Below are 20932 nucleotides of genomic sequence, written 5' to 3'. Positions count from 1 at the left end.
AAGTTTTTTTTTCTTAATACAACCTCCAACTACTAAAAAGTATATCAACAACATAGGAATTTAATTCAAACAAATGGTTGTTATTCTGTTAAATTTCACTTTAAAAAGAAATCCAAAAAGTCAGAGAAGAATAATACTGTGGATGAATTGACTCCTATGGGTTTTGCTGACGATGTCAAAAACAACAATGCACTTATTTGGGCTATAGATCCTCGACAAACTGATATTTTCACTGCTGTTGACTCTAGTACCTCTGACAAGAAGAAAAGGATCCCTAATGCTCCCAAAGATAACCAGACCACCGACTTTTCTAGGAAAAGAATTATTGTCTTTGGTAATGCTAAATTTGGTAGCTCTATGAAAGGAAAACTTCCGGCTCCTACTAGACGGATAACGGATGTAATTAAGAAAATGTCTAAAGAATTGAAAGGAAACACTTTTATCTATGTTGATGATTATTTGACTAGTCAAACATGCAACCATTGTAAAAATCGAAACTTAACTAATATTACTACAACCAAATCGAAGCGTGAACTTCATGCTGTACTCAAGTATAACTCTTGCAGTACGGTATGGAATCGTGACGTGGTGGCTGCTAAAAACATAAACTACATTTTTACATACATGTCACAACTTAAAAATAAAAAGACCTCGTGAATTTCAAAGATCTTCTTAAATGTATGCGATCTCTATAACGGTTTCGTATCCCTTACTTAACAGGTACGTTGTATATATTATATTATTATCTATCACTCTCACTAACCTTTTCATTTTACCTTTTTTTTTTTTTTTCAAATAACTCTAATTGATATTTCAATTAATTTTTATTTATACTTCAAAAAATTTTAAACTTTTATTTAAATTATTTGAAAAATACAGTATACAGGAAATGGTATTTATGCCTTTTATCTACTTCTGTATCTATATGAATATGTATATATATATAAAAAAAGAAAAAGAAAAAAGAAAACTACATCAGCTTGTTTCAGTTAAACAATTTACCTTATTCGAAATAAAATAGAGCTTTGTATTTATTATATTATACACTCAATATTCGTTCCTGAAAAAAAAAAAGTAATATCATAAAAGACTAGCTATTTTTATCATGTATCTTTAGTTTTCTTTAAATCAATTTTATTGTGAGCTCAACATAAAAGCACAAATCAGTTTAATAATAATAATGATTATATAATATGTATATAAAGGGGATTGAAATGGAGGAGGAAAGTTACAAATGGGAGTGGAGGTGGGGGAGGGGAAAGAGAGAGAGAAAAAAGTCATCTTTAAACTTGTTTAAAAACTAATTTTTGTTATGATATTGAAAGTCAAATTTAGGTAATTGAGATAAACAATTTTGACAAATAATTTGGCTAAAGTCTGAGCTCGGATAAACCGTTGTCACTGTGGACATGACATCAGTTGAGAATCTGTTTTTTAGTGCTGCAGTAGCTATGTCCATATTTTTATCTAAAAATTTCTCAATGTCGACTTCCTTTGGTATGATATGTTTAGGTAGAGTCATTGATGTAGAATTTGTAACTAACGTAGCACCGTTAAAGGAAACAGGTGACTGAGATGGTTTCTCGGGAGGATTAAAGGATATAATAGAGGCCTTTTTAATTCTTGATATTTCAATATCATCATCATCTTCTTCTTCGTCTTCATCGTCTTCATCACAACTTTCTTGACCTTTATTCCCTTTACTTTCTTGTCTCTTATTCATTTTAAATTGTTTAATTAATAAGTAGCTTGTAATAACCCCTAAAAAAAAAAAAAAAAAAAAAAAAAAAAAAAAAAGAATCTTATTTAGTAAAGAGAAATAAAATAATAATAATAATAAGACTTTACAATCAAAAGAATACAAGTCGGCTGATAGACCACCCATAACACGACAAGAGATCAAAATGGCTGTAATAATATTAGAAGCAATCACACCAACTCTATAAGCATTAAAAATAAATAAATGAATAATTAAATAAATAATGTCACATGTAAATTACTCTACTTTACGAGAAAATAAGACCATTTGATAAAAGTGATTTATGAAGACTATTACCAAAGACACGATAATGTCGATGAATTACCATTAAAAAGGCAAATGACAAAAAGACATTGCTAGCGATATCTAAAGCTAATTTAGCTAATGCTGGCCATTCAAGGTTTCTCATAACACAATTTCCCACAATATCTTTATAGGTAGGTACTCGACCTAGAGTTGCATAGATAAAGATTAAGGCAATATACCCAATATTAATAAAAGAACCCAGAATAATGAGCCATTTACTACGATCATAGCAGATATAAGCTTTATATAATAAGATTGTTTGAATACAACAGCCACCAAGGTTAACCGCAACAATAGACACCCAAAATCTCTATAGAAATTGAAACAAAATTAATATATGAGAATCACTTTTGATTATAAAAAAAAAAAAAAAAAAAAAAAAAAAAAAAAAAAAAAAAAAAAAAAAAAAACTTGTATACGTACAAATCCACAACTAATTGATGTTAATGAATTTAATATACTACAGAGGATGGAACTAAAGGAAAGTAATGCTTCAAAAACAACAGCGAAATGTAGCCATTTTCGTGCTTTATAAGCTAATATTATTGCTGCCTTAATTTGCCAAATTGTACAAGCCAAACACACACTCATATAAACAACTGCTGCTGTGGTATGGCGAATATAATTTTGGGTATCTGTATTCAAATGATCATATCGGACATCTCCAGCTATCACATTTTCGAATAATGGATGATATAAATCATAATAAAGATCATCTGCATCACTCATCGAATCAAGAAAGAAAGTATAAAATGCGTATAAAAGAAAAGAAAGGAAAGAAAAAGGAAAAGAAAAGAAAAAGAGAATAATATTTATATGTATTTATATATAAAACGATGTTCTGTGAATAGGTTGATTTAAACTATCAAAATGCAGTTAACTCCTGAAATATGAGGAAAAGAGACACGATATACTTTTTTCTTCTTCTTGATTATAAGATTATATTAACGTGACCAGAAAAGAAAAGAAAAAGATCTATAAAGAGTAAAGCAATAAGGATTGTTTAAAATAAAGAAAACATACATGTCGTTTAGCTGCTGTTCTATTCAATAGATATTACTTTATTTTAAAGAAATGTAAAAGTTGATGGCAATTATCTGAATACAGACTTCCTTTGTTCGCTTAAAAAGGCAATCAAAGCATTAATGAAATATAGAGAACAGCATCATATACATATAAGCAGAGATAAAAAGTACATATAAATACTACTTCTATACCACCAAAAAGAAAAGAAAAGAAAAAAGGGCGTATACCCAAATTGACTATTAAAATCATTTGCAACTTGCTTATCATGAAATATTTCTTTCAGATTGTTTAAATGCTTTTTTAAACTATGAATTTTTCTTTGTAGTAAATGATGGTCCCCTTGTTACTTCTATATATAGTAAAGTCTATTTTTTCTTTTTTTTTTTTTTCCTGCTAGAAATGACAGGTTAATAACCTTATTTCAAATTTAAACACTAGTTATAACAAATGACACATAGTATATCCTCTCATCTATTTAGCAGTAAAGTAACGTTTAACCTTATATACACTTTATTATGAACAGACTAAGTTAGCCATTGTACTTTCAACATACTATGTGTCCTAAAAAAAAAAGAAAAAGAAACTACTCACTTGTTTGAGAAGAATACTTTGTATATATTTTTAATCGTTGTATTGAAAGATATTTTTTTCTTAAAAAAAAAATTCTTTGAGAATAAATGACAAAGACTGTAGAAAATTTCAAAAAAAAAAAAAAAAAAAAGTAACAAAGAATTGAATGCAGAATAGTTTATTCTTATTATATATTTCCACAACTCATTATCAGTCCTCTTCCATAGTATACTTTCTTACTTACTTTACTTTTATAAGCAACTAACAATAACATATATTATAAACAGTAAAGATCGAATAATAGGAATGAGTGATTACCTAACAGAATTGTTGAATAAAGATAATTTATTCGAGCAAAATATTTGTAAGCAAAAGAAATTAAATATCAGATATTTGCTGTATTATTTAATAATGCTCTCCACCTCTGATACATTACTACAGAATTGAATATTTACAACGCTGATAAGTATTTAGCGAATTTTTTTTCCCTTCTATAACCACTCTAGTATATCTTTATTTAATTGCAAAGCGTTTATATCAATTAGATTAATGAATATTCGTTTGTTTGTTATAAAGAATATCATCTTTCATCAAGACATTTTTTACCTTTTTTTAGATCGATTTTTTACTATCATGTTTAAATTTCAGCTATATTTCACACGTACTTTTTTAACAATGTTTACATAACAGTTTCGTCAATTAAAATTCCGTTACTTTAATTTTTTTTTTTTTTATTATTATTACGCACATATAAAAAGAAACTTCTTTTTTCTTATTAAAATACGAAAAGTAATGATAAGATTTGCTTTTCAAAATAATTATTTAAAAACTTGTTTAAATCCTTATCACTCTTTAATTTCAAAAAAGCGTATCGTTTCAATTTCAATTAGAACTATGGTCACTATTGTAGATATTCCCAAGGTATAAATAAATATAAAATAATTACAACGTACGGATAGTTGACATCTTTTATATTATAGCTTAAAGACCCTTCTTTGTTTAAGGAAGCTGGTTTTATTAATAATGAATGGACAAATATGGGGGTTACAGAGATGTTCCCCGTCACAGATCCTGCAACTGATAAAGAAATAGGTCAATTACCAGATATGGGTGCTAATGAAGTGAAAAAAGCCGTTGATATCGCCCATCATGCCTTCAAGTCTTGGTCACAAACGACTGGTGAACAACGTCATGATTTACTCTTGAAATGGTATCGCGCTATAATGGAGAATGTAGATGATTTGGCTATTATCTTAACTCATGAAAATGGAAAGACATTAAAGGAAGCTAAAGGTGAGGTTGCTTATGGTGCTTCCTTTTTCCAATGGTTTGGTGAAGAAGCCATTCGTACTTATGGTTCAGTTATTCCTGCTCATGTTCCTGGACAACGTTATGTAACAATCAAACAGCCTGTTGGTGTAGTGGGTATCATTACCCCATGGAGTAAGTGAGACATATTACTTAAAAAAAAAAAATAAAAAAAATATCAACATCTTGTTATTAGATTTCCCTGCCGCTATGATCACTCGTAAGGTAGGCGCTGCTTTAGCTGCTGGTTGTACAGTGGTCATCAAGGCAGCCTCAGAAACTCCTTATTCTGCTTTAGCTTTAGCTGAGCTCGGTAAGCGTGTCGGTATCCCTCCTGGTGTGATCAATATCATTCCTACTCATGAACATACAAAAGAGGTTGGCTCTGAATTATGTACTAATCCTACAGTTAAGAAAATTTCTTTCACTGGTTCTGTAAGTCGTATTTGTATATGTAGAAATATATATATATATTCATATATTCATATATATTCATACTTTATTCTTTATATAGACTGCTATTGGTAAATTATTAATGTCTCAAGCTTCGGGAACAATGAAGAGAGTTTCTATGGAGTTAGGTGGTAATGCATCCTTTATTATTTTTGATGATGCTGATATTTCTAATGCTATTGATGGTAAATAAACTCTTATATATATATACATGTGTAGAGAATAAAGAAGTTGAATATCTTATATACATTTATTTATTTTAGCTACAATTGCCTGTAAATTTAGAGGCACAGGTCAAACATGTATCTCGGCTAATCGTATTTATGTACACAAGAAAATTTACAAGGAATTTTCAACTGCTCTTGTTGAGAAAGTCAAAAAGTTTCAAATGGGTCATGGTTTTGATGATAAAGCTACCTATGGTCCCCTCATCAACAGTAAGGGTGTCGAAAAGGTCAAAAGACATGTTGAAGATGCTATCAAAAATGGTGCTGAATTATTAGTAGGAGGAAAACATCATGGTGGTAATTTTTATGAGGCCACAGTTTTGGGGAATATGCGTCCTGACATGTTAATTCATAATGAAGAAACCTTTGGCCCTATAGCTGCCCTTTTCCCATTTGACTCTGAGGAAGAGGTTATCAAGCTTGCTAATGATACCCCATTTGGTTTAGCAAACTATTTCTTTGCTCGTGATATTGGCCGATGCTGGCGTGTAGCTGAACGCTTAGAATCAGGTATGGTGGGCATCAACACAGGGTTGATTTCTAGTTGCTATACACCATTTGGAGGCATTAAGGAATCTGGTTTAGGTCGTGAGGGATCTCATGTTGGTATTGATGATTATATGAATATCAAATATATTAACATGGGTGGTATTTAAAGATACCATATTGAATGACTTTTAATAAAACTTTTCATGTTATATATAAATATATTAGATGATGTTGGAGAGGGGAAGGGGCTTCTAATAAATTTTACGTATTAAGAGGAAGGGAGGGAAGTCAGTATGTTCAGCTTTATATTAAAGTTTTTACAAGTTTATCTATTGCAAAAAAAAGTTTCTATAATTAGCCTTATAGAAATTGAATAGTAATAGCATAATTAGGAACCAGGTACTGGCAATTTGAAACAAATGATGTATCCTCAGCAATATAGATAAATACAATGATCTCTAATTCTGAAACTGTTGTTATAGATGTTTTGATATTACTAAGACTAGCTTTCTAGTATCTGTCCCATAGCATACATCAAATGAGTTAAAACCATTTCGAGAATTTTATTATATATTTCTACGTTATCTGCTTTGTAGAAGAACATATAGATCGTTCACTTACGTGTAGTTTTTCTTGGTAATAAAAAAGCATAACACTTTTTGGATTGTACTATTTTTTTTTTTTTTTTTTTTTTGTTGCATTCGTTTTGGCAGGTGTAAAAAATTCAGTGGGAAAAAAAATAGTGACAGACATGGTATATAATTAAAATACTTTATTACACATTGTATGTATGACAGTAATCGACCAGCGATATAAATATAAAATGAATACTTTTTTTTTTCAAGATAGAAAAAAAAAAAAATAGTCATCATAGTTAATCTTCATCAATAACCCAACTTTCATTAGCCTTCTTGTTTATGAAATTATTTTCAATGTCCATCCTGGTTTTGACGCTTCCTCTTTGTACAAACGGTTTAAGACCTTTACCAAAGTTGCGCATACAAATATATCCTAAAATACATGTACATAATGTTACCGCAACACCAATCCAAACTATAAATAAAAAATAAAATAAAATAAATAAATATTAACTTGCGATAAATTTCATAATATACTTTACTTAAAGTAATCCAAGTATACCAATTATTATTTGGTTGAAGAGTTTGAGAAAAGATTAAGGCAAAATGAAATAGGGCTATGCATTCAAACGTAATAAATATACACATTCTTACTTTGCTTTCTGTACTTCCCTAGAAAACAAAAACAAAAGATGTTAATTATATAGGAAATATGTGTATGTAATATTATATTTGATTTACTTACTGCAGTACGAGCAAAATAAAGCATTGGAATACTAAAGACAGTAACAACAACCTGAATGATTGTTTCCCACATAATTCCTTGCTTCATTGCAAATTGGATAAGATAGAATACCGATACCATAAATTGAGTGAAGATATCGATTTTCAATGATAATACAAAAAATTGAAATATACGATACATGCCTAAAAGTATATGTTAATTTATAGTTAATAAAAAAAAAGAAGAAGAAAGAAAACTTTTATAATTATATACTCTACGTTGAATTTGTACGTCTGCTCCAATCTTTTTATAAATGTTCCAACCAAATTGTTTAGACATTTGATAACTAAGAAATGACATGATAATAGCAAAACTCATGGTAATCACAGATAGTGTAATTTCAATTTTTTCTGCCATGGATAATGGATAAACAGGATATGAGGTTAGTATTAATCGATTAAGCCATTTGACACCATCTACTACTTGTAACGCGCCCAGAATTGCACAAACAACATTTAAAACAGCTAATGCTAAAATCTCCGCTGTATTCTGATACACTGTCTAATTTGACATGCAAAAATGTTAATATATTATTATTATAATTATTATTATTATAATTATTATAATTTACAGCATCAAAGGCCATTCCTAAAAACCAAAATTGAAATCCGATAAACGCAATATTTTCCCATTTTATTCTACCAAGTCGATCAGCAGCTTGTATTGGGATCAAATCATCTGATGTAGAAGCTCGAATAAGTACATTATCTGTAGTAGGCTCTGGTAATAAATGAGCTTGGTAAGTATTTAGATAACAAATCGATGCTTGTAGCGCAACAATAATGATACATTGGCAACAAGCCATAGAACAATATAATTTTGACCATTTTGTTTCTGTTATTCGATCAATCTAATATATATTTGTATATTCAGTTTATAATACTTTATTATTTTTAAACATAAAGTATAGATTTACAATTTTCTTAGTTGACACCATAATAATAAACGTCAAAAAAAAAAAGAAAAAAGAAAAGAAAAGAAAAGAACCAGCCTTTTTACAAGAAAAAAATAGAAGAAAGAAAAAATAAATAAATTAAATCTAATAAGCATTTTATTTAATTGGAATTATTTTTTCAAGATCCGCGTTTCAATATATTATAATTATTGTTTACACAAAAGAAGTATTGTATTGTTGTCATGATCATACTCTTTTGATTGACTTTGTATTTCCATAACAACAATAGATTTACTACATTATTTCGTTGCTAAGTACTAAAAAACAATAAGCTTCTCCTTAAATAATTCCATTTTATAAACAGCATTACTGATAGTGTTTTTAAAGAAAAAATGCAGCGATTTTTTACTGATCAGGGAACTTTTCTTTTTGTCCTCCTTAAATTAAAAAAAATTGCCTAGACCAGTAATAGCCCGGCCTAGTTTTAATTTTTGTTTCTATCATATATTCATTTCTATCTTTAAATCCAACGCAGTAATTTTTTTTTTTTTTTTTTTTTTTTTTGGATATGAATGTTGTACTAAAACTACTTTTTTAAGAAATTGATATAAATTACAAATAAGGTTTTTTTTTTCTAAAAAAAAAAAAAAAATACTATATCTAATCTACAATAAAGCATAAAACATAAGTTGTTACCATTGAAGAAACAAATTAAATTAACGCCAAGCTTCAATAGTTTTCTTCCCTTTTTTTTTTTTTTTTTCTTTTTTTTTTTCGAAGGCAAAAAAAAGGAGAAAAGGAGAAACGGAGAAAAGGAGGAAGGATAAATTATATTTCTTATTTGGTATTTTCATGTCTAACTGATCAATTTCCGTTGCCCATGTGGATATTGAATGAAGTGTTCTATGCAATTATTTATATCTTGTAGGAAATGCTGTCATTACTATAAAAGCTATATCCTATGTAATTGCCCCAGATCAAGCCCATATGTATATGTATATTTATATACTATACCCTCTGGGATATATAACGTATGATTATAATCTAACATGTAATTGATTGTCTATGCTCCATCATCACCTAAAGAATAAAATATTATGTTTACATGCTCTTATTTAACAATGTTCAGTATGTAAAGTAATATTATAGTGCACACTTAAGTTAAATATTCTAAGCTTCATTGAACAATCTTTTTATTTTTATTATGTAATAAATGATAGTTTATTTCTGTAGTCTTAGCTACATAGAAAACTACCATAATCATAACACATACTATTCTTTTGCCTTATTATACTTCTATCAGTTGTATTGTACAATAATAATATATTATTTTCGGGCAATCATCTATATTTATAATATATATAATGCTAGGAATTCGTTTTAGTCTTTATATGTATATGTATATATCTTTAACTCTTAATAAACATATTAAAAGATATTGGAGTATTTTGCCTTGTTCTTTTCCCTTCCCTTTTCTCTTTAAAAACTCACATAAATCACAGCACTTATTATTTAGTCTATTATACCATATCTTTTGATTATTATTTTATTATTATTTTAATTTTTCTCGCAGCCGCTATCTTCCCCCCACCCCCACTAAATAGATATTGATTCTCTTCCTGGTACTCCAGTCAGTTTTACGAATATCTGTAGTTCTTTGACACCAGGTGCCCGTATTCTGTCTGTAAAGTCATATATTTCTAGCATTGGTTGTATAGAATAGCGTATTTAAACATTAGAAAGCTTTGTAAAGATTGTACATACTGTAACTATGCATGTCTATTTTATCAGCAAAATTTTTATATCACAAGATGTCTTAACAAAGATTTTTTTTTTGCAGAAGTTTGGCTTTTGTTAACTGCTTACCGAAGAAGAGGATCTAGTATTCTGACTGCAGAAAGACTTGTGTTCATCAATCAATATCTTCAAGATTGCTGTGACTTGTCAAACTATGAAAGCTTGTTATACGGAAAACAAACTTCGTTAATCGAAGGAATTAAAAATATATATGGTGTACACATGTAATCTTAAACTGACATTTGGCAATCATTTTCGATGTGTAATCAATGTTCTTTCGGATATTTAAGTGAGAGTAGCCAAATTGAAATCAAGAAGAGAAGCAGAAAGTGTATGGAAGATAAGTCTATATTAGATTAGTTAATAAGAAAAAACAAAAAATGATTGTAAAGATAAACAAATGGCTCTTTCATGAGCTTATTGGAATTTATATACAAATAGATAAATTAATATTTAAATGATAGTACCTTAATAATTTACACAGTCCCTTGTATGTCTTCCTTTTCTCTTGCCCCTAATGCTGTAATGGTCTTATTATTAATATATTTATCATTAAGAAAAGAAAAAAAATAAGACCCTATCCTATCACAAGCTTTTACGGAAATGAAAGGATATGTATATAAAATAAAAGAGCCTAGCAAGTTAAATACATAAATAGTAAACATATATTTATAAATAGAATCGATATCATTTGTTGTTAAATGGATTAAACTATATTGTCTTTTCAACAACTAAAATTTCTATATGTATATTCTGCTTTCCTTTTATTTCGTATAATACTCCAAGCAGCTTTTATTATAAAATGAGACCCAACTAAAAACAGTGTAGCAGATGTATTCGAAAGCTTTAGCTAAAAAAACAGAGAGAGAAAAAAAAAAGTGAAACTACAGCACTCGAACTTTATAAACTACTATCAAACTTATTTGTGTATCTTTTAAAGGCTGAAACACAAAAAGCCGCCCTGAACTAAACCAAGTTTCTATTAGAGGTAAAAAAAAAAAGGGGGGGCCTTTTCCCTTCTCCTTTGAAAAGAAACAATATTTCGTTTCTCTTTTTTGATAAAAAAACATACACACTTGTAACTCGATCAAGCATGTCGGACGTCAAACGCAAAGAATGTAAGTGAATTTCTGTTATTTTTCACTACCATTAATATTTCAACATTCAGTAATTTATAGGTCTCTTATAGAGTGAAAGGACTTGGATAATGTAGTCTTTTGGACAGATATGATGGCTACATGCAGAGCTGATATTGTTCAAGACTATACAACAGGTTCAACTGATACCTCGCGTAACCTAAAAGGTGTCTGGAAATATCGTGTAAAAACTATAGCCAAAGAGTTCAATATAACCGTCAAAGTGAATAATGATAACTGATATGTCATTGAAAAACTTACTTACCTCCTTGTTTTGTAAAAAAAAGAGAGAGAGAGAAAGGTATACTAAATAACAAAAATTTAATATACCTAATAATATACATATCAGATAACGAGTGCTGTAGTTTCACCTTTTTTTTCTCTCTGTTTTTTAGCTAAAGGTTTCAAATACATCTTCTACACTATTTTTAGTTGGGTCTTAAGGATTTAGTTGCACTGATTAGTACGTATAGAATAAACGAAAAATGAAGATGTATCGAAAAGAAAGAGAAAATTAAATAGATATGTAACTAATTATTTTGTTACAGAAACAACATTCATAGTATTCACTTTGTGTTATATTTTCTTTTTCTTTACAAGTGTTATATCACTCACCAAGAATAACAGGAACTCCAGGAGCCACACAAATAGTATTTGATCGCTTTTTTTTTATGAAAATCCATTTGTTGTTATAACTGATGCTGTAGAGAGTTTGACCACAGCTTTTGAGGGGCTTAATATCAAGAAGTTTAGAGCACATGGGTTTATGAAAGACGAATGCAATCTTTCGTTAAAAGTCGCCATATTGCATCCAGTCCCAATTGGTCAACTTTTTGAAAATTTGGACACTTTTTTGAATTTCATTTGATCATGAAGCATTATCAGACTAACAAGGGGTTAGATGGGTAATTTATTCATACACTTGGAAAAAATATTAATGGAATGCTGAACATAGTTTTGTATGTTTTGGAGTGATACTTGCTTACAGGCATCCATTATTCGAGAGGTAAGTGTCTCATTGTCCTGAAGCTTTTCTCTCTTGACGTATTCTTTTAAGCCTTTCTAGAATTGCTCGATTGGGTTTCGTTTTGGCGAATAAATTAGGAGATATATAGGTATATATCTACGGTTGACAATAAGAGAATCAACGATACTATGAATGTGAATGGGAGCATTATCCAACACTAAATGATACTCTTTCATCTCTGGAAATTGATCTATAATATCCATCGCATCAACAATAAACTGCATAAAATGTCCGCCAGTGGTTCCTTTGGATATGCTTAATCGACCCACAGGAGGTTTTCTTTTTGTGGCGCCAACTACTCTTCTTCTTTTTAAATTGCCATGCTCTCTGACACTAATGTTGACAATTCCAGAAGACGACACTACACCAAGAGTAGTCTTTGAAATGGCTCTGGTAGACGGAGTAACAACAATTGCTGACTCCCCACGCCTAGACCATGCCTTTCCTCTTGTCATAATTAAGTTAAAACCCGACTCATTAATGAATACGCAATTGTTATGATAGTTGATTCCTTTAGAACTCCATTCAGCAACCCAAACTGCGCGAGTTTCAATGGTTTTAGGACTATTTCTTTAAACTGAATGACGAGTAACATTCTTTATACTAAGGTTGCATCATCTTTCATAAATACAGTCACCCTTGACTTTTTAATGACGAGTCCTTCGAAGTTTTTAATCAATTCTTCTACACCGTCTTCAATAATTGCTGTCGGCTTCTCATAAAAATCCACAAATTGTTTTTTTATGTTGATTGTTAAGTTGTGAGACCTGTTGCTTTCCAGTCTTATTCGTTTTTTTTTTTCTTTTCTTTTTTTTTTTTTTTTGGAGGGACACCCGCATCAGGGTTAGCTATGTATTCTGTCTTCCATTTACGAGTTGTGTGCGTGTTAACGTTCGCAAACTTAGCTGCAGCATCGTTCTTCAAATTCTTTTCAAACACGTAATGGATATACATCTCCAATTGAAAGCTGGTGTATTTTATATATTCAGTGCTCCTACTGTCCTTTTCAGCTATCGTTGCTTCTTTCATGATAATATCAGTATTGTTGTGAGGAAGTCCTGACATATCAACTGACGTATGCTTGATAAACTTTTGCAGAGTCTTAAATTTCGACAAGCGAAAGGAGGGTAACTCATCAACCGACATAGTTTCTCTACTATTATTATCGTAAATATTTTCTTGGCTATCCTCAGTGTAAAATGTTAAGTTAGAAGTTATTGTGTGTTACTATTGAAATGATCAAATGAAGTTAAAATTTATTAATTTTAGGTGACCAAATTTTCAAAAAGTTGACCAATTGGGGCTGGAAGCTCTGTATATGCTTATATGTATTTATATTTGTATATATTTATATTTGTATATGCATTTATGTATACACAACAAATTAATACTTTATTATTACTCATCAGTTTTTTTACAATGATAAAAGGAATTATTGGACTAGTGTAAGTTTACAAAAAGAGTCACGTTTATGCAACGAAAAAAAAAAAGGTTCCATCATGTTGCCTAATTATTCTAGCCTTCTTTTTTTTTTTCCACTCTCTTCTCTCTCTCTTCTTCATATGTAATACATTTTACAAGAAATATACATGCTTATATTAGAAATTTAAACAGAATGAAAAAAAATACATGTATAATACCTACAGAATTATTAATGCAAATAGTAACGTATTTGGAACCAAATGATAAAAGAATGGGTATGCTAATCTGTAAAGAGTGGTATCAAGTATTTCGATATAGCCTTTATCATACTATTTTCGTAAAAAATAAAAAGCAGCTTATGTTGCTTTTAACCTCACTTACTTCACTTCAAAGAACAAATGGCTATTTCATTAAGCATATTTACATTCGAAAAAGAACAACACTGTTACTACCACAACAGAAACAACAATCAGTTACACTTGTGCCACCTTTTCTATTTGAACAACTTCCTATCCTTTGTCCCAACTTGGAAACTTTAGATTTTGATTCTTCCTCCGAATCATGGAAGAGTATTTACTTTCATGATAATATTTCAAAATGGATTTATATACGACAATTACCCACCTTAACGAGTTTAAGCATGGCTTATCCCTTTTTACATTTTATTGGGGAAAGATTAAGACACCTTTCGATCAAAAGTGATATACTTGTTGATCTATCGACACAAGGACGCTTAGTGTCCATTCTCACGCTTGTTCCAAATATCACGAGTCTAGAGATTAAGGGAGATGAGGGAAATAGTCAAGTTACTCTTCATCTGACAATAGACGATATTGAAATCATACATAATATCTTGCAACGTTTAAAGCGTCTCTATATCACTGGAGACCGCATTCAACTGCATATCAATCAAAGCCATGAGAAACTCCCTCTTCAACAGCAGATCAAGAACTTCCTCATTGCACCAAATCTTGAATCATTGTGTTTCAATACACGCTTTACTTCTGCTAAATGGCTTTTTTATATTGCTCATAAATACCCAAATCTTCATCATTTAATCATAGATGTGCAATATGATGATCATGATCATGATCATGACAATCAACAAGAGCTTAATACTATGGCTACAACTTCTTCTTTGACAGAAACTCTTTATATAGAAAAAAAGGCTTTATTTTTAAATTTAATAAAGAGGTGCTGTCATCTAGAAACCATTTCATTGTCTTGTCCCACACTCAGTCATTGGTTTAATTCGGAGTTCTTTGAAATATTAAAAGAGCGAGTAAATTCTTCGTCACGCTGTAGTAGTATTAAGAAAGTACAAGCTAATGTTCACAGAAATAATCAGATCAAATTTGATTCTGAATTTAGACTTGCTTTGCAATATGGTAAAGATTTAATCACTTCCCTTGAAATTGATCAATGGCGATTAAATGCGACCTTGTCAACTACTTTGAACTCTCTCAAGGGTTTTAGTCAACTCTCTTACTTGGAGATGAAATGTGATTCTTATCACGATGAATATGATATGAAAGTGCTCCTGAATAATTGTCCTGTACTTGAAACACTTGTCATCGAATGGGGTACACTTTATGTATCTGATTTGAAACCAAAAAAGACGACAAGATATCCTTTAAGAGCTTTGTATATTACCTTTGTGTCCTTTACACCACACGTCTTTCATTATTTATCTAAAGTATGCCCTTTATTAAACACCTTATACATCACAAAATGCAAGCAACTTTGTAACATAAATAATACTTTATATCAAACTATGATTGAAATTGATATGCCATTGCATGTCTTTGATTGTATTGCAATTCATGGTGTTCGATTCGAATACTCTAATGCCTCTCTATTTTACCATAAAGTCTCTAGCTATGTCCAAATTGCAAATATAGAAAGATGTAAAAATGGAGGACTTGAAGAAGAATGGTATCAGTATGTTGGTTATAAATCAACTCATTCTGAGGATTCTATCATTCAACAATTAGGTCAAGCTGACTCAAGAATTGCTGAGGATTATTTTGTATTACGAGGGAAAGGTGTAATAAATACCAGCAGTAGCAATAATAGTAGTAGCGATCAATTTCTAAAAATGCTAAGTGAACAAAAATTAGATGATAAGTTGAAAATGAATTTGACGTTTGGATATATTAAAATAAGGTGCAAGGAGATAGAAAACTTTATATTAAATGAAAGTGCAAGTCATTTTCCTTTGCAATTGTAATAAGAAGTTATTATTATTATTATTGGTGGCTGTTATCATTCTTACACCAGTGCTTAGATTTAACAAATATTTCAGGTTTTTTTTTTTTTTTTTTTTTTTTTTTTTTTTTTTTTTTTTTTTTGTATATAAATACTGATATTAAAAATTTCCAGTAAATGATCCTATCCACACGTATTAGATTCTGTTTTTCTCCTTATTCTTTTATAAAAATAACTTTATAGTCATCTTAATTCAGATATAATTTATTGGGATACATGTACACACGATTGGTTAAATTTACTCATTTTTGTTCCCGTTTTTCTGGGAGTCCAGGACATCATATCCTTTTATATACAAATATATACATATTTGAAAATTTTGACCCCTTATTTTTTTTTTCAAAGTATGATTTCCTGTTATAATAATGTATTTAGTTTATTAAAATATATTAAAATAAAATCATTCTAAGTATGTATACAATATATATAAATATATGTATAAGCATATGGTATATAATGCTATTTTCTTAAAAACATAATGCAGCACATGTAATTCATTAATTTAGAAAGCATCAATACAAATGTAGACTTATGTCTCATAATAATTGATGAATATAATGAATAATTTATATAACCCTTCGTTTAAATACATACTATACTACAGCATATTACATCCCTAATAAAATGTAACTAAATGGGATCAAAAATAATATATAAGGGTTTTCACACAAATACAGAAAGACTTACGCTATAGATATTTTGTTTTTTATTAGTATATAAAACATAAGAATAAGATTATAAAAATTACATAGATCCTCGAGATAATGGATTAAGTTAACATTCAAGATACTAATGATAGCAAGCAAGTTTTCTTGTTTATCGATGCCCGAAAAAAAGGCGCTGTACTATAGTTTTTTAGTCAATTTCCAAGCCAAAGTCACTTGGGTAGTGACTATGTCCTAATATTTCTGCCAACTTGATCACTCTGTCAATAATTTCTTCATTACTCTTACTTTATCTCCTTGTAAGGAAAAAGGATTGAATACCACGATCGCTCTCTAATCGAACAGACTGACGAGATTTTCCTGTTAATAATCCACATGCAAGAGGAGACCAAGGGATACAAGCGATGCCACTATCTAAACAATAAGGGAACATTTCGCGTTCTTCCTCATTATAGAGCAAGTTGTAACAATTTTGCATGCTGACAAATCGAGTCCATCCATGACGCTCTGCAACTGCATTTGCCTTTTGGAATTCCCAGGTATAACAAGAGCTACAACCGATGTATCTAACTTTACCAGAACGAACCAGCTCATTCAAGGCCCCCATTATATCTTCAATAGATATATTCTATGAATTAAATTAGTATATACATGTATATCTTTATAGTTTTTAGTACAAAACCAAACAGTTTTTAATACACTTGTAAAATATAACTTGTGTATAATAACTTTTTTTTTTGGAATAATAAAATACAATATTTATTTATATGTATTTTATATGTATATTATTTGCTAATTTTTTTTTAAGAAAAAAAGTATGAGTCGTAGTATAGAACAAACTAATAGGCTATCAAGGTTTAGAGGTAAAGGATATACTATAGTTTCTATATGTAATATAAATATATACATATATGTATATTTTAGATATTTATATTTATAGATAAATGCTATTAATTGAGTTTTCCTAGACCTGCACAAACATTTGAGCTATTAAAATGACTTTCTTAAGAATATACGGTAGACATCGATATATTATAAATATATGCATTTTAATTTTTTGTTATTTTCTTTCCATAGTATGTTATATAATTTTACATTCCAATTGCTGCCCCCCTTCCCTTATAGAGAGTAAAGCGTAGCTTAATTTATGTATCTATAAATTCTATATTTTATTATAATATTCTATATAACTTTCCAAAATGTAGTGCTATATATTATTTATTTTTCTAGTATTGATGGGATCGTTGCTCTATTAGCAAATCCAATACTTTTATTTTCATTATTATATACTGAGACAAATTGTTGTAAGAAACCATAACCAAGGATAGCATCCACAAAAGGTGGACTTTCCTGAACATAAGTATAACACCACTCAGAAGAGAAAGAAATCTATAAAATATAATAAGTACATGCTAATTAGAATGAATATACATATACTTTACAGAACCAGCAGAGATAATATAATCTTCAGGTTGAAGTGTAAAGTTACTTCCATTCATAGTAAATGTAATATTTGGCATATTGGGTGAGTTGCATGGAACAATATACTGCCCAGAAAGATCCATACGTAAATCCGTTACATTTTGAAACACGTTTGTAATAATATCTCTAGGTAGATATATGAGGGTTGAGCCTAAAAATACCGTTAATATAGACTCTATGAAAAAAAAAAAGGGAGGAGAGGAGGAGAGAGAGAGTCTCGGCAATGTATACCTGTATCTATCAACGCGGATAACTTCTGTTCATAAACAGTAGTATATTCACCAACATGAATCATATCAACATCTACTGCCCAGTATTCCTAGTAATAATTGAGGGAAAAATATAAGAATAATTATATATTCAACAGTTATGAACTTACTGCAAAAATAGGGTTTGAAGTAATTGGAACGTAAGTGATATCACTAGCAATATGTCTCTCTTCAACTAATATAGATATAATTGATATATTGTACTATCGATTTGTTTCTATTATATTACCTCCTCCAAACACAATCTCACCATTAATACGATTTGCTCTATTATTAGTAAAATTGACGGGTTGAAAGTAGATTGAAAACATATTATGATCTATAATATTTTGTTGAAACATGGTAGTTATTAATGTTGGTACTATTTCATGTTCTGGGTTGTTATAAACGGTTAGCTGGTCTGGTCCTATACCAAGAATACCATCTAATAAATTATATTAGTATATGCATTCTATTTATATTTATATATTATTTACCAGCTCCACTTGCGGGTAGATCTCCATCATTCATAGTGGATATAGCAAAATTCTTTTTTTTTTAAAAAAAAAAAATCCTTTATATCATTAACATATACATATAATTATGTATATATAACTCTGGTGGTCATACTTACAGCTTGAGGAATTGGAACACCATCGATTGTAGCTGTATCTTTTGCATAATATCCACTTGCAAAGCCTTCTCCATATTGAATACCAAATAATCGATTAGGTAACTCTAAAGTAGATGAGTTACTAGCTACAAAAGTATGTACTGGGAATCCACATGCTTGTCTACAACCATAAGCAGGAACCCAAGTACTTGAGGAACCTGTATCTAATAATAATGAAAATAGCTGTGGAGGGGTACCTAAAGGATTCAAAAAAAAAAAAAAAAAAAAAAAAAAATTAATTTATAGATATTAAATGAATACTATTCTATATATACCAAAGGAGATATCAATTAAATATGCTAAATCAATATTTTCAAGTGGAACATCTATTGGTGTCCCTAGTGTATTCCCTTCTCCTTCATCAGCAGTAGCAGACAAAATCTTACGTTCTGCAGCAATAAACGGAACTGTAATTAATTTAGAAGCAACAACTGTAATTGCGCTTGAAATTAAAAAGAAAGCAGTAGCTGATTTCATTTATCAAAATATAATACAAGCACAGAAAAAGGAATAACATGAGATCGATTATTTATATTATTTTAGTTTTTTAAGAACGTTATCCAAAAGTAAGTTCGATTATTTTATAGATTGAGTTCAATTTAAAAATCCACTGCAAATGACATACAACGCATATCTCATAAATATGCACACATATACACGTACGCTATTACTACTACTACTACTACTACTACTACTACGACCACTACTAAATCCTTTCCAATTTTCCTATACACATCAACCCATTATCAATTTTTTTTTCTTACAAAATAAAAATAAAAAGAGCTTCTACACTATCATTTGTTTAATTATAAAAGAATATGCAAAAAAAAAGGTAAATAAAACACACAGTTTACTCCTTTCTGGGCTTCTTGGACTTTCTGACACCACGGAACTTCTTCTCACGGTTCTTCTTTTCCTTGCGTTGCTTACGACCACCCTTGGGAGCTTCAGCAAGACCGATACGAACAAGACGGTGCTTGGGTTCAAACTTCTTGAGAGCTTCAACAGAGTCGTAGATCAAAGCGAAACCAGTGGTCTTTCCACCACCAAAGTGGGTCTTGAAACCAAAGACAGAGACAACTTCCTTGTCAGCCTTATACATCTTGCTGAGCTTTTCACGAAGTTCATCCTTGGAAACATTGGGAAGACCAGGATGGATAACATCAACGACCATTTGCTTACGTTGAAGCAAACGGTTGGTAAGGAACTTGCGAGTTCTAATAGTGACAGTAGAAGCGTCGGCCTATATTAAACAGAAAAAAAAAATAATTGTTTAATTCTCTGTCTATTTTTTTTTTTGGCTACATGTCCTTCCAATTCATAAAATTATTTTGGATTGTTAAATTTCTTCAAATAATAGAGCGGTCCTCTATATGTATTCCGGTTAGAAAGAGAAAAAAAAACTGAGCTGTGCTTTAACATTACTGTTTTCTGTATTCTTTTTTTTTTCTGTCATTTATATTCATTTCAATACTTTTAAGTTGATCTCCTTTCGTGTATATATAAGCTGCTGATATAGAATTTTTTTGTTTGGCTTTTTTTTTACATCATAATTAATTATATCCTTTGTTGCATTTATCAATCCAAAATAATATTTATGGATGGATGGATGGGCTTTCATGTTTGATACATTACCATAATTGATATTATTTGAAAGAAGGCTTCCCCCTTTACACTGTAGGCTTAAATTTTATTCATCTTCTCTTTTTTTTTTTTTCTCCTCCGCATTATTTTATAGTTTTAATGCGGCAAACTATTATTTCGTTTTTTTTTGTTTTTTGTTTTTTCAATATAATTCCGGTCCGAAATTAATTAACAT

The 20932-nt window shown here is 29.8% G+C and overlaps 10 protein-coding genes across 10 annotated transcripts; 4 read left to right on the top strand and 6 right to left on the bottom strand.

Moving 5' to 3' along the window:
* Window positions 1–187: 187 nt before the first annotated feature.
* On the top strand, window positions 188–612 carry BX663DRAFT_522786 (uncharacterized protein; the record flags this gene model as incomplete). The annotated part of the gene is made up of 1 exon (XM_051529423.1): window positions 188–612. A coding segment is annotated over exon 1 (216 nt), but the record flags the coding sequence as incomplete, so codon positions are not given.
* A 688-nt stretch (window positions 613–1300) lies between these two features.
* Window positions 1301–2794, bottom strand: BX663DRAFT_489559 (uncharacterized protein; the record flags this gene model as incomplete). Its single annotated transcript, XM_051524907.1, has 4 exons — window positions 1301–1761; window positions 1849–1940; window positions 2011–2375; window positions 2489–2794. The coding sequence occupies 4 exons, from the start codon at window positions 2792–2794 to the stop codon at window positions 1301–1303; spliced, it is 1224 nt and encodes a 407-aa protein (XP_051378978.1).
* Window positions 2795–4418: 1624 nt separating this feature from the next.
* Window positions 4419–6455, top strand: BX663DRAFT_522780 (Aldehyde/histidinol dehydrogenase). Its single transcript, XM_051529422.1, has 5 exons — window positions 4419–4582; window positions 4642–5104; window positions 5166–5404; window positions 5484–5607; window positions 5686–6455. The coding sequence occupies exons 1-5, from the start codon at window positions 4454–4456 to the stop codon at window positions 6303–6305; spliced, it is 1575 nt and encodes a 524-aa protein (XP_051378977.1). The 5' UTR covers window positions 4419–4453; the 3' UTR covers window positions 6306–6455.
* Window positions 6456–7012: 557 nt separating this feature from the next.
* On the bottom strand, window positions 7013–8305 carry BX663DRAFT_533045 (uncharacterized protein; the record flags this gene model as incomplete). Its single annotated transcript, XM_051530498.1, has 5 exons — window positions 7013–7191; window positions 7259–7388; window positions 7462–7643; window positions 7719–8001; window positions 8072–8305. The coding sequence occupies 5 exons, from the start codon at window positions 8303–8305 to the stop codon at window positions 7013–7015; spliced, it is 1008 nt and encodes a 335-aa protein (XP_051378976.1).
* A 1656-nt stretch (window positions 8306–9961) lies between these two features.
* BX663DRAFT_522775 (uncharacterized protein) lies at window positions 9962–10878 on the top strand (the record flags this gene model as incomplete). Its single annotated transcript, XM_051529421.1, has 2 exons — window positions 9962–10538; window positions 10660–10878. A coding segment is annotated over one exon (198 nt), but the record flags the coding sequence as incomplete, so codon positions are not given.
* A 2287-nt stretch (window positions 10879–13165) lies between these two features.
* BX663DRAFT_421524 (uncharacterized protein) lies at window positions 13166–13393 on the bottom strand (the record flags this gene model as incomplete). The annotated part of the gene is made up of 1 exon (XM_051522410.1): window positions 13166–13393. A coding segment is annotated over one exon (228 nt), but the record flags the coding sequence as incomplete, so codon positions are not given.
* A 564-nt stretch (window positions 13394–13957) lies between these two features.
* Window positions 13958–16455, top strand: BX663DRAFT_545983 (uncharacterized protein). The gene is made up of 2 exons (XM_051530950.1): window positions 13958–16082; window positions 16160–16455. The coding sequence occupies exon 1, from the start codon at window positions 13971–13973 to the stop codon at window positions 16005–16007; it is 2037 nt and encodes a 678-aa protein (XP_051378973.1). The 5' UTR covers window positions 13958–13970; the 3' UTR covers window positions 16008–16082; window positions 16160–16455.
* A 544-nt stretch (window positions 16456–16999) lies between these two features.
* BX663DRAFT_442024 (NADP-dependent oxidoreductase domain-containing protein) lies at window positions 17000–17329 on the bottom strand (the record flags this gene model as incomplete). Its single annotated transcript, XM_051523493.1, has 1 exon — window positions 17000–17329. A coding segment is annotated over one exon (330 nt), but the record flags the coding sequence as incomplete, so codon positions are not given.
* A 1335-nt stretch (window positions 17330–18664) lies between these two features.
* Window positions 18665–19590, bottom strand: BX663DRAFT_442088 (aspartic peptidase domain-containing protein; the record flags this gene model as incomplete). The annotated part of the gene is made up of 4 exons (XM_051523496.1): window positions 18665–18885; window positions 18938–18989; window positions 19075–19310; window positions 19389–19590. The coding sequence occupies 4 exons, from the start codon at window positions 19588–19590 to the stop codon at window positions 18665–18667; spliced, it is 711 nt and encodes a 236-aa protein (XP_051378971.1).
* A 291-nt stretch (window positions 19591–19881) lies between these two features.
* Window positions 19882–20830, bottom strand: BX663DRAFT_479082 (40S ribosomal protein S24). The gene is made up of 2 exons (XM_051524317.1): window positions 20749–20830; window positions 19882–20356 (listed from the first exon to the last, which is right to left on the bottom strand). Exons 1-2 carry the CDS (start codon window positions 20749–20751, stop codon window positions 19964–19966), a joined length of 396 nt encoding a protein of 131 aa, XP_051378970.1. The 5' UTR covers window positions 20752–20830; the 3' UTR covers window positions 19882–19963.
* Between the last annotated feature and the right edge of the window lie 102 nt (window positions 20831–20932).

Source organism: Cokeromyces recurvatus (genome assembly GCF_025118155.1).
Source record: "Cokeromyces recurvatus strain NRRL 2243 chromosome Unknown BX663scaffold_34, whole genome shotgun sequence".
Lineage (NCBI taxonomy): Eukaryota > Fungi > Mucoromycota > Mucoromycetes > Mucorales > Mucoraceae > Cokeromyces > Cokeromyces recurvatus.
This window is presented reverse-complemented; position numbering and strand designations above follow the sequence as displayed.